General features: G+C 35.5%; 1 protein-coding gene across 1 annotated transcript; it reads right to left on the bottom strand.

Moving 5' to 3' along the window:
• Positions 1 to 601: 601 nt before the first annotated feature.
• Positions 602 to 8,973, bottom strand: LOC125234826. Its single transcript, XM_048141235.1, has 2 exons — positions 8,785 to 8,973; positions 602 to 2,176 (listed from the first exon to the last, which is right to left on the bottom strand). The coding sequence occupies exons 1-2, from the start codon at positions 8,790 to 8,792 to the stop codon at positions 1,327 to 1,329; spliced, it is 858 nt and encodes a 285-aa protein (XP_047997192.1). The 5' UTR covers positions 8,793 to 8,973; the 3' UTR covers positions 602 to 1,326.
• Between the last annotated feature and the right edge of the window lie 4,649 nt (positions 8,974 to 13,622).

Raw genomic sequence — 13,622 nt, 5'->3', positions numbered from 1 at the left:
GGCAATCCTGAAAAGTAACGCGTTTCTGAGAAATACCAAATTATGACTACCGAAAATGTGGACAAACGCGCGATACATTCTGTTCTGACTTAGAATTTATGGGAAGCAATACAGACCCGTATCACTAATCGTGAGTAAGTAGTAAAACTATGGACTCGAAAAAAAAAAAACAATGAGTAAAAAGGCCAGACACTTATCCCCGTATTCACTCTTTACACACAAATTTCTCCTGTATTCACTCTCTTACCTAAATAAATATATACCTAAATTTCTCTGCTATTGATATTTTGAAAGCCAGTAGCGGTGTAAAGAGAGGTTAGTTTAATACAAGAGATGAATAGTGGTTCTGGCCGAATACCAGATATTCGGTCCACTCTCTCGGCTGAATACCGACTATTCGGTATGAATTGGTGCATTTTAAGTCGGACTAGTGGGATCCACAAATTCTAGTTTTATATTTTTTTTTCTCTTTAGATGTTACGTATATTTGGTATTAGGCCAAATAGTAGGCAATATTCATCCAAATACAGAATATTCGACAAAGCAGGCAAACATTCGGAGCCTCTCTATGCCTTTTTTGAAGAAAAAACCATAATAGCATGATCCATTATAATTTTATAAATTTCTACAAAAATAATTATTCTAAACATATTAAACTTAGTCAATTAAAATAAAACAAAACATAATAATTAATAATGACACTTAGCTATTCATTTTTGATTTAAGTCATACATTGATTGAGATTGATTTCTCGCGGACGGTCTTCCGTCTTGAATGGCCGAACATATACAAAGAAATAAACAGTTCAAATTTTAAATTTTATTAATTATTTTTTTAACAAAAATGGAGTGGTATATTTGGCATGAGCATCTATGAAATACCTTTGTGCCACGTGCGATCAACCTCCGACCGCGTAACAAGTAGCACTGCGGAAATAGCCCGGTCCACACAAAGCGGTTTTCGCCACATTCAATCTTACTACAGTTTAACCCCCTTAATTCATAAACGTGCTCTGAAGTTATCAAGCTGATAAAGTTCGTTTGTCCCTTTCCGACGTATTGGTGTGATAGAAAAGTTCAAACGAACTTTATCGGCTTGATAACTTTAGGGTACGTGTATGAATAAGGGGATTGGTCTAAAAGTAATAATACTAATTAAATTCTACGTAATAATTATAGTTATAAGGTAACTCAAATTAATGATTGTTAAAAAGATATAAAAGAATTAATGAATTCAAAATGAGTAAGCACCTAAAAATTAAGAAGAGCAATAGTTATAAATGAATCAATCATATTTTTAAAATATGTCTGGCCGGGGTGAAACATATTATTTCCCACCGCTTTGTCCGCTAGCAGATTCCTGTTTCTTCATTTGGTAAGCACCATCTACAACATCATCAGGAGTCAGCTGCAGAATGGCTAAAGCTAACTCAGTTATTTTGTTGTCTATAGCAAACTCAAGAAGGTCCTCCAAGTTGTCGGGGGTGGCCGTCCGAGCCAGCATGGAAATGCATGCTGATTTCAAATTGTCAATTAGATAGTATCTAGCAATCAGTAGCAGTTGACGCAGGCCATCATCAGGCAAGGTGCCCAAGTACATATACTGCTTTAGATGCTTAAGGGTCTGCAGTGTGACTCCTTCCACCTGTATATTGCCTTCAGCGGTCTCCTTCCACTCATGGCCGAGCATTGTCTTGAACACTTCGCTGTGGGTGGCGAGGAGAACTCTGTGCACTGCCACACGGCCTTCGGCGCTGCTCAGATGAAAATCAGTAAAGTCGTTATCCTCATAAATATTTGGAGTGTTGAAACATTTCTCTTCAATCAGAGTGATGTTGATTCGGAACGCGACCAAATAATTATCCACACGCGTCATAGTCGGTTTTACCCCCATATCTTGCCAATCTACCCAATGCTCAGTGCACACCCATTGTTGAGTGTAGCCTAGGTCTTCGCTTTTAACGTCTATTTTGACAACAGTGTCCTTTGCTGAAGCATGTTTCTTTAAGGACAGAAATGTGGTCAAGGTATCAGTGGAGGATACGAATTTAAATCGTACCTCTGCTAAGTCATCAATATTGAAGATGTCGCTTAACTTTTCAGTAGAACTAGCATTTTTGAAAATTATGGAAAAGCTGAGCTTCAAGCTTTTGCCTCGTTGCTGTTTTTTCGCCACACTGAAAATGGAATAAGAATAAAGTCAGTAATGGTAAGAGTAGCTAGGGTGTAAAAGAAATCGCCTGAAGCGTTTTTATCCTCTAGCTCAGGGGTTCCTGTACCAAATAATTCACTGCGGCGCCCTAACCCTGTTACCTGTTTATCTCGAATAGCTAAGTTAGAATAGGGTTAGGCCTAGCAAGTGTGCCGCGGACTGAAAATTACTGGGAACCACTGCTCTAGCTTAGGCCGATAGTCCACTATCATTATGTTAACGTTTAGGTTGTCTATTGTTTGCCCGACAGTCATTTAACATAATATTCATTTGCCCGAATCTAACTTGCCTGAATTTCATTTGCCCGAATGATTTGTTTACCATAAAAATCATATGACATACTCGTTGTTTATCCGAATATTACCTTCCATAATCATACAATGCCATACTATTTGTTAGCCATATTATTAAGTGCAATAATATGATTTCATAGAATATTCAAACGCCATAAGCAATTATTGCCATATTAATTGTTGCCCATATTATTACCTAACCTAACCTACTTTCTGATAGCAGTTTCATTTTCCAGGGGTCACAGTTCTAACCTAACCTACTTTTCCAGCAGTTTCATTCTCCAGGGGGTCACAGTTCTAACCTAACCTAACCTACTTTCTGATAGCAGTTTCATTTTCCAGGGGGTCGCAGTTCTAACCTAACCTACTGTCTGATAGTATTTTCATTTTCCGGGGGGTCACAGTTCTAACCTAACATAACCTACTTTTCAAGCAGTTTCCTTTTCCAGAGGTTCACAGTTCTAACCTAACCTACTTTCTGATAGCAGTTTCATTTTCCAGGGGGTCACAGTTCTAAACTAACCTAACCTACTTTCTGATAGCAGTTTCATTCACTAGTCCTTCTAGTACCTATTATATTTGTATTTTGTCCTGGATATAATAACATTGTAGTTATCCCGCGCCAGCGCTACAAACCTCGCGAATCGTTTATAGATGCCAAAAAGAAAAGAATTGACACGAACTGTCACCCTGACGTTTCATATTTTTCGCGCGCGCTCCACGCGGTTGGATGCAAACTATTAGCTTTCGAGTTTTTATTAAGTTTTTCGTAGTTTTAATAAATACAATTATGTTTAAAACGGTATTATTCAGTGCAAAATACGGTGCAGCATGTGTGTGGTGTACGGTGTTTACATGGCAACCGAAATGTAATAAATATTGGGATGAGAGTGATGAACGCAAGTTACAACATTTGTCAATTGGATTTTTAACAAGAACATTCCTTAGTTATGAATTATGAACTTATCAAATTCACTAAAAGTGTTCCCGTGGGGAAACATAGAGGTATAATATATTAATTAGTACCTATATTTAACCTCACATTCTAACCTCTACGGAGATTTGGTAAGGTTTTTTATACATTCATCGTCAATTGTCGTTGGACAAATATAATAAAGGAGTTCTGTATACGCATCTGACATCACAATTCGCGTGCGGATTGTGCTTCATTCGTGGAATGAAGATATTTGGATCCCAATAAAATTCTTATTGTAACTTTAGCCCGTGGGGCAATCAGATATGCTAAATATTCAAAAATAAATTCTCATCCGTGGGATGAATGTGTTAAGACATGCTAATGCCTGTGAGGCTACTTAATGTGTTAGGCATGCTACTGCTGTGCCTACCAAATATACAACAATGCTGCAAGAGTACTATTGGCGACTGTTAACTGATCATTTGTAATCCTTATTACAAGGGCATAAAGTCTACCGATGGGTAGTTAAGAATGTTCCTGTTAGCCCGTGGGGCTAGCAAATGTAAACTCTCATTCACGGGATAAATGTTTTAGCAAGTGTAGCCTTTCCCGTTCGGCAACCAAGTGTGCCAACTTTTCAATAATGAAATCTAATAATAAGGAACAAGAAATGCTCCTCATCCGTGGGATGACTGACAGTTATGGTATAGTTATACCTAACGAATTTCTTATAGCCAGTGATGTTTAATTGCAGAAATTTTTTACATATACATGTAGAACATGTACTAGATCTATAGATGTCTAGACTAGAGCACAATCTGATCAAGATTTTGTCCTCAGGCAAGCATGCTACATTAAACATTATTGTATTCTAATTAAGTACATACTCATATACTTACTGTTTACATATAAAACAGTATTCTAGTTGCAATTAAAATGGTCTCTGCAGTAAGTCCTATGTTGAACATCTATAATCTATGTATAGATTGGGCTCAGTTAAGTCAGAAAATTATTTACTATAAGTATAGGTAATTTTTATAACTCCTCTACAACAAAAATTTCGTTCTGATTAATACAATAAAATGAATAAAATACTACCGTAAAAAGGTAATTTCTGGAAAATTCTGTTCTAGTTCATATCATATTACAATGATGAATATTCATATTTATCCCTTTGTACAATTTGACAAATTGATATATATTTATATGAGGACATACACTGTTAGTGTTATGTCATAAGGTAAAATAAATTGTCTAAGTGCTGCAAAATCATTTTGGCACCCTCATAAAGAGTATAAATGTCACAATCATAACTTAACCTCATAATATGCTTAGGAGCTGCTCGCTCCATATATTTTAACTTTAACATAAGTATATGTATCATGATTCATATTTAAATGTCAATTTTTGATAAAAATTGTTAGAATGGACAGTTGACCATTGGAATTTTATGATCTTATAGCTCAACTGGCTTTGGTGAAGTTGATGTAATGTTACTGATTTATTTATTTTTACTTCAAAAAAAAAAAAAAAAAAAAAAAAAAAAGGTGTCAATAAAATGTGATTAAAACTTTATTATTGTTTTCAAATTTTGAATTATTATTCAATATGTTGTTTTAAATATAAAAGGATAGGTAAAGAAGGTACACTGGAATTGGGATCAACCAGAATCAGTCATTGGAATAAGCATACAAAATTGGTTAAGTGAGATGTTCATATTAATACAAAATTATATTTAATTATTATAAATACCTAGCAATCCCAAGGCTTCAAACTCTCATTTAAATGTTAGACTTGTATGTCTTCATATGGCAAGGGTACAATCTACCCCGCAATGGTTTAGAGCCCTATCACAATGTTTTTTAGCTATCATAGGGTGCGATTCAGCACAAGCTCATGCCAATAGTGACCATTTTGTATTCAGCTGTCATATAAAGTTAGAAATGGGTCAATGGATCAAGTAAAGTATGTAGGTTGATAATTAGAAAGATTTAGCTAAGTCAACTCTATTGAGTTGGTATGAAATAGGTATATATATTGAGATCTTGGTTCAAACACAGACTTGTTTTCCAAATATAGCAGAAATCATTCGATTTTAATTATTAGAGTCTTAACTATCCTGAGGTCTTTGAATAAATAGCACTGTAACTGGTATGTACTTCAAAATTTATTTTAGAAACTACTCCATACCATACCGACTTTAAACGGTTGGGGGATAAAGTTGATATGATGATAAGATAACACCCACTGCACGTGGATTATCGCAGTTCTCGTTCAATCACCAAAATAGCATTGTCGGGCGAGATCAGTTCTTGGGTGGGTGACCAGTGACCACCCAATTATCTATAGTAGACCAGGAAAGAGGATTTGATTTTTTTAATACCTATAAATGTTTTTGTCATAATGAGCAATATATTATTATATACTACTTTCATTTATTGATTACTTCAATCAATTTAATTATCTTATTATTTTATCTCAATAATAATTGAATTCTAGACCTAATAAGATCCATAAGAGATCATTTTGTTTATCTACTTAAGATACTTTTCTATTAGTCATCGATTAAAGGTCCAACCTAAGCTTATTAGTCTGTTCAAGTAGAACATATTTACAGACATGACAATATATTGGAAACAGAAGGGATTGTATACAGTTGTAATTATTAAATTTAATGAGAATTGTCATTTACTGTTTTCCACAATATCTGTATAGGATTTGCTAATCTCAAGGAGCTTATGCACATTTTGTTGTCTAATTATGATCTTTATTAATCTTACTGCAGACATAAGCATAAAACATCAACATAAGAGTGTGGTTAAAGTTATCACAGCCCCTAAATAATTACATTATATGGTCTATATATAATGCTGTCCTGCTAGTGATTACCTCCTCGTTTAGTATTGTGTTATAAATTTCTTTTTTGTGAGAAATACTAGAACAAATAAGTAAAATAGTGATTAATACCTAAAACGTCATATTTTTAAATATACTTATATATATAAACATTACATAAATACAACACAATGGAATTAGGTTTAGCTAGGGTAGCAAGCTAGCAAGTTAATGGATTAATTGGGAAGTAACGGACTAACTATTTGGTATAGTTTGTAAGTAAGGGACTATTTTGCTTGGTTAAGTGATTAATTAACGACTTTTAAATAATGCTTTTTAAAACCAAACAGAGGCTATCTGGTCTAAATACTCAAGTCACCGTATAGCGACAAAGGTTTTAAATAGAGGTTTAGGTGATGGACTTTCAGCTCCAAACATGCCTGAGGATGCACCAGGACTGGGAAAATATTTTTGTTCCCATCTTAGAATATTAATATTATATACAATCAACGATTAGTACCTGCATACAGCAGATACAAGGTCAGTCTACTTATTGACAATTAAATCAAGACTTTGAAACTTATAGTCTCGAATTATTATTATATGTCCTATAATATTTATTTATTTATTCATATATATGGCTAGTAGGTATAGGTAGGTAGGTAGGGTAAAATAAGTTTATCGAGGACAGTGATATCCTCTGAAGATTATATATATATAAAGAGTAATAATAAAACCTTTCATATTCTTAGGTCAATGGGTGATACCCAGAGGCTATGTTTGTATGGAATATAAATACACAAGGTATAACTATGACTTCATATATATCATTTATGTCGAACATATTAAATAATTGACAAGGGTAACAAGCACACAATGCCCGTGTTTTCTTTTTATGTATGTTTTATAGACTACTTAATACTAAATGATTAGGTATTAATTTATCTCTATTATTTCTTTTCATATTACAAATTACAATTATCATGTCTCACATTAAACACCTAAGGTAAAAGTCATGAAGACACTGCTTAACAGTGAATAAAAGGTTTGGTAACGCATGGGATGCTTCAGATAACTGTAATTTACCAATCTATTATATAAGATATCAATATTTGTTATACAGGTTAAGATATTTAACTCAGTAGATGGGTTGCACACACAGGTTGCTCCTAGTAAGGACCTATTACAATAGCAGGATAGACCCTGCAGACTCTGTTTTCTTCGAGTCAATTCTACCTGAAATATTTCACATAGCAAGTAATGCTATTGCTTTTTAGTTTACTTTCGATACAATTTGATCCATGATATATGTATATATATTATATACAACCATAATGCCTGTCAGGAATACAAGATTGTAGGGCTTTTTGAATGGATTTCTGAGATAAATTGTTTTGTAAATTATTTCATTACCTCTAAACATCTACAATGTTATTATATCCAGGACAAAATACAAATATAATGACAAGATTAAACGAACTTACCTGAAGTGAAGTTCAATCTTGATTATATGAAGTATTTTGTCCTGGATAGGGATAGTCCCACCCTCCTCGAGTAACCATGAGTCCATGGTCACTTCCCATTTAGTGCGTGATTACTCTAAACTATATGAAACGTCAGGGTGACAGTTCGTGTCAATTCTTTTCTTTTTGGCATCTATAAACGATTCGCGAGGTTTGTAGCGCTGGCGCGGGATAACTACAATGTTATTATATCCAGGACAAAATACTTCATATAATCAAGATTGAACTTCACTTCAGGTAAGTTCGTTTAATCTTGTCATTATAGTAGTTTTTGATTCTGCCAAAGCACATTATGGAAATTGACTTTTCTGGACGCTAATTTGTATGACAAATGATGGTATGGAATGTGGTAATTACGGATTTCGATGATTCTGACAAATGACATTATGGAAACTGACTTTATGGGAAACAAAGTTTCTGGCACTAGATTAATATAGTAAACAATGATTATGGCATAAGATGTTATGAGAAACAATATTATGATTGTTGAATAGGATGGCAAATAAAATTATGGCAAATGAAATTCTGGCAAATGGGGGTATCCCTAACGTTTATCATAGAAATATGATCATAGGCAACATGCCGTTCTTTTTCAGGACTTCCTCAAAAAGGGAGGCATACAAACCTATGCTCCTATTTGTATGATAAACATATGATAGTGAACTATGGGCCTTTAGAAAAGAAAAAACTACCTAGTTCCTGCTAACACACTATGTTATGCATACCGGACTGGAGATAGAATTCAACTTCAATAGTTAACAAGCTAAAACAATTGTTTCATCAAAAAGGTCATCTAATTGGTACAATGTAGTTACCTACCTACCTACACAAAGACAGACGACTCTTTGTTTCATTATATCGATTAAGTTTCTGAGAAATCCGCTTCTACGCCGATAATATTACATTGCGCATAAGCAAAGCATGTATGTACCTACATACCTACACTTTTACACGTTGATACTTTAATAAACATAATTAATAATCACAGAAAGTTTAAAATACTTACATATTCATGGTCCAATATTGTTTTTATATTCCCCTTACACAGCGTATACGATAACTTGAGCCCACGCTTTTAATATACTTCTTGTATATAATAAATACCGCTACTTCACGATAAAGAAGAAAGACCATAGAAAAATGGACGTGATTCAGTCTCACAACTTTCACAGTCCGCCTCGAAGTGAGTTTAAGTTTACAGCTTGGCATAAACATAAAATGAAATGAAGATCGGGACTTCCCTTGCCAAAACTTTGTAGCATTGAGGGCCAATTAGATTTACGCTTACAGCAAGAGTCGTGTTCCTTTTCACGAAATATCGGGACTTACACGATTCAAACTTACAAGCCCTCATTTTGTTTAAGCATACTTACTGAGTAGTCCACCAGCTAATTGGCTCCGTCATAAGTACATACTACTAAGAAGATACTACGTATGTCATCATAAGTATTTAGTGTTGATTGTGGAACGGAAAGGAAAATATGCCTTTTGTCATCGGACCCGACGCCGCGCGTCGCCTCTCCATAGAAAGTAGCCTCGGCTGGATGGATCTAAGCGGCCCACTATATATCGTCAATACGCATTGGCAATTGGCAACACTGTCGTTGAGGGATTGCCCTGATCGCCCCAACAGGCCCCAACCAAAGCTAGGTTAAGCTAGGAACACACTACGCGGACGTCCGTCGTGAATCGACCGCGGACGGGAATCTGGACAAGCTAGGAACATACTACGCGGACGTCCGTCGTAAAACGACCGCGACCTATCAGTGTGCACGGAACAAAACATCCAGAGAGCCAGATTTCGATCGGACGTCCGTGCGCTCAAGGCGCGGACGTCCGTCGTAAAACGACTCGACCTATCAGTGTGCACGGAACAAAACATCCAGAGAGCCAGATTTCGTCCGTGCGCTCAAGGCCACGTCCACGCGTCCGTCGACCGATATTTGCACGGTTATGTGTATTTCCATTGTCCAGATTCCCGTCCGCGGTCGATTCACGACGGACGTCCGCGTAGTGTGTTCAGCTAGGAACATACTGCGCGGACGTCCGTCGTAAATCGACCGCGGACGGGAATCTGGACAATTGGAAATACACATAACCGTGCAAACTATCGATCGACGGACGCGGACGTGGCCTTGAGCGCACGGACGTCCGATCGAAATCTGGCTCTCTGGATGTTTTGTTCCGTGCACACTGATAGGTCGCGGTCGCGGTCGTTTTACGACGGACGTCCGCGTAGTATGTTCCTAGCTTAAATCAAAGGCTTAAATCGTATTGTAACTTCGCTACGCTACGGTCATTCGCAAAACGACCACATTACGTTAGTTGTATTAGATTATTGATTTACTAAGTTAATTTGTGTTTTTTGGTGTTACTTTCATCATTCTCAGGTCAAAATTCTACTGGCAGTATTGGCTAATTATTCAGGATTCAGATTTAAAAAAAGGACCTCTGGGAAATCCGAACAAAATGGCTGAAGTATCTAAAGAGTGTGTGAAATTGTAAGTTTGATTTGTTTCTCTTTTATTTTAAAACTTTAAGCTCATACATACACATTACCTAAACGAATTCTCAAGATAACAATGTACGAATTCCTATTGAGTATACACGTGTTTCCGGTAACACTCAAAACCTCAGACACCCCAACTGATTTTTATTTTTTTAAACTCATCTAGAGTATTCATCTTTTAATCTGATGGTTACTTTTTTTTTAATTGAATTTTTAATTTTCTGTACAGCTCTACTTGACTTTTAGCTCTACACTCAATAAAATAATTGCTAACTTCCACCATAAACCATAAAACTATTTATTTGTGTACGTTACTGCAACGACATAAGGTTTACCAATAGACAGCTAAGATGTCATTGTAAAACACTTTAAAGCTTTGTCACAGTAAACTTCAAATTGGACAGGTAATCGCAGTAAGCAAATTTAAATCCAATATTCAAAATGACAAGGTTGTAATTAGGTACGAGTTCAATTTGTTATGACTTATGATAAACATTAAGATTAAACTGACAAACAACGTCAAACTCGTAGCGGAAAAAATAATCGTCCAAGTAACCAGCCAGTATTAGTACCCCTAAATACTGAAAAAGGTAAACAACCTCTAGCAATTCGATATACACAATGTTGTCTTACGAGTACAATAGAATAGACACTTAAAAAATAACTAATAATACAAATTTTAATAAAAATATTACCCCCATCAAGATATAGCTCAATCGATTCTACTCTCGATTCTGAACAAACTATTTTCAGGTTTTTAGTGTTAAGTGAAACATGGTGTATTTATATAATAAATAAATAATTCGTCAGCTAGAAATGAGGCAGGAGTTAATGTTAAACAAGTGCGAGTCGGACTCGCCCACCGGGGGTTCCGTACAAACTTTCAATAGTTAAAATAATCTCGTTTCTCAGATAACTCTTAAGACTATACAGTATGTACCAGTTACATTTGCCCCCCCCCCCCCCCCCCCTCCCCCTTTTTACGTTACCTTTTTGGTACGGAACCCTAAAAACGATTGACAATGTTGTGATGACCATTAAAAGGGCACATTTATCAAAATATATATCGCCTAATTCACGATGACGCGCAAATTAAAATTTAGCTGTTATTACATCACAATACGCACAGCACGCGTTTTCCTGAACCTATACTATTGTTAATCCTATATGTTGACGACTGGTCTGGCGCAGTCGGTAGTGACCCTGCCTGCTACGCCGCGGTCCCGGGTTCGAATCCCGGTATGGGCATTTATTTGTGTGATGAACACAGGTATTTGTTCCTGAGTCAATGGATGTTTTCTAATGTATATAAGTATTTATATATTATATATATCGTTGTCTGAGTACCCACAACACAAGCCTTCTTGAGCTTACCGTGGGCCTCAGTCAATCTGTGTAAGAATGTCCTATAATATTTATTATTTATTATTATATGCCTACCACAGTGCTCGTATATATTACTTGTGTGGTTGGACTTAAGCTGGAACTTAGGTAGTTAATTTGTGAAAAAATGTACCAACCTTCATCCTCCTACCGTCATTATTTATGTATTTATTAGGTAACACACAAATAGACAATTTACGTACATTAGAATAATGTCCCGAACAACAGTTTCCACGGTTTGACTGTGCATCATCCTAGTGTTATGGACCCTTACAACCTGCACGGGTAGCATGGTCGCGCGATAGACGATAAAATATCAGGCCGTCCCTATCGCACTATTAGTAAGTGCGATAGGGACGGCCAGATGTTTTATCATTTATCGCGCGACCATAATTGCCTGCCTGCTAATAAATTGTTTGGAAATATAGGGAAATAAACACAACAAAATCAATGAATATAAGTTATATAAACCATATTGGATTATTGAAATTGTAACATTTTAATTTCAGGATTGGCACTGAGCTTCGAGGTTCTTCATCTGTGATGCTCTCATTTTCAGTCAATAGATCCTATTTAAAAATTGGTCAAAATATTAAGAGTCAGGATTTTAATATTCTTAGCATTGCAGAATTACGTTTCCTTTTGATACTAAACCGAAATACTGATATCAAATTTGCAATGGTAATGAGAAAACATTCTTTGGCTAAGGACTTACATGTTGAATTATATGTGGTTTGCAATGCTCTCAATGTAAACAAAGAACTTTTTTGCCTAGAAGAATGGAGTGAAACCATGAGTGAAACATTGGGTTGGTTTCGAGGAGGTGTAGGAATAGAACATCTCCACATACTTGTTAATATAATCTCAGTGTGGGCAGATAAAAAAACGAAGCTTTATGAAGATGAAGAATTTACTGATTTCAAACTGAGTACCGATGAAGGCAGTTTGCCATTGCACAAAGCTCATTTAGCCGCTAGCAGTGATGTCTTCAAGAAAATGCTAAGCGGTGAATGGAAGGAGACATCCGATGGCAGACTACAGGTAGAAGGTGTCTCTCTACAAACACTGAAGCATCTAAAGCAGTACATTTATTTGGGCACTCTACCCGATGAAGGCCTGCTTCCATTGCTCTTAATTGCTAGATACTACCTTATGGATAACCTCAAAGCAGAATGTCTTATGAAAATATCTCAAACAGTGACAGCGGAAAACTTGTATGAGATTTTGGAATATTCATTTTTGAATAAAATACCAGAGCTAATGATCAATGTGATTCAAATAATGCCAAAGTACATTGTCAAAGATGCTTATGAAATAATGATGGAAAATGAAAAAAAATGTGGACAAGCTGATGAAAATAAGGAGGACGAAAATAATTGTAATGATGAATAGTTTTAATCAAGATTCAATTTGTAGCATCGCTCACGGACGATTATGGATGATAAAAAATAAGTTTAATAGTTTTAAGTTTTTTAACTCACTGATTGTCTTTTCATTACCTACTTATATTTACATTGAAATGTTTCATCTAATAAATAAGTAGCATAAAAACAAATCTATAGTATGTTATTTCAGAAAATCATATAGATTTACTTCTAATAAAATTGTTACCTATACACTTCTAATACCTATAAAAAAAAATTCAGTCGAATTGAGAACCTCCTCCTGTTTTTGAAGTCAGTGAAAAATCAATAATTAATATTTAAGTTATACAGCAGAAGCATTTGCAATCTATGCTATTAAGCTTAGGGATAAATAGATTCGATTGAATTATTTTATTTAAAAGTGAATTTTATTATGTTGATGTTATGGAACCTACTTCACTCTGTTCGACAAGTTTTATACCTTCTTTGCCTCGAAACCCTCCCTTTAGTAGATTACGTCCCTAGGCCAGTAAGGTAAGACATGTCTCAGATCACATGTAATCGACGACGAAACGAGATAGGTCATTG

The sequence above is a fragment of the Leguminivora glycinivorella genome, chromosome 16 (genome assembly GCF_023078275.1).
Source record: "Leguminivora glycinivorella isolate SPB_JAAS2020 chromosome 16, LegGlyc_1.1, whole genome shotgun sequence".
NCBI lineage: Eukaryota > Metazoa > Arthropoda > Insecta > Lepidoptera > Tortricidae > Leguminivora > Leguminivora glycinivorella.
Note: the sequence above shows the minus strand (reverse complement) of the source record. Positions and strands in the feature narration are given on the sequence as shown.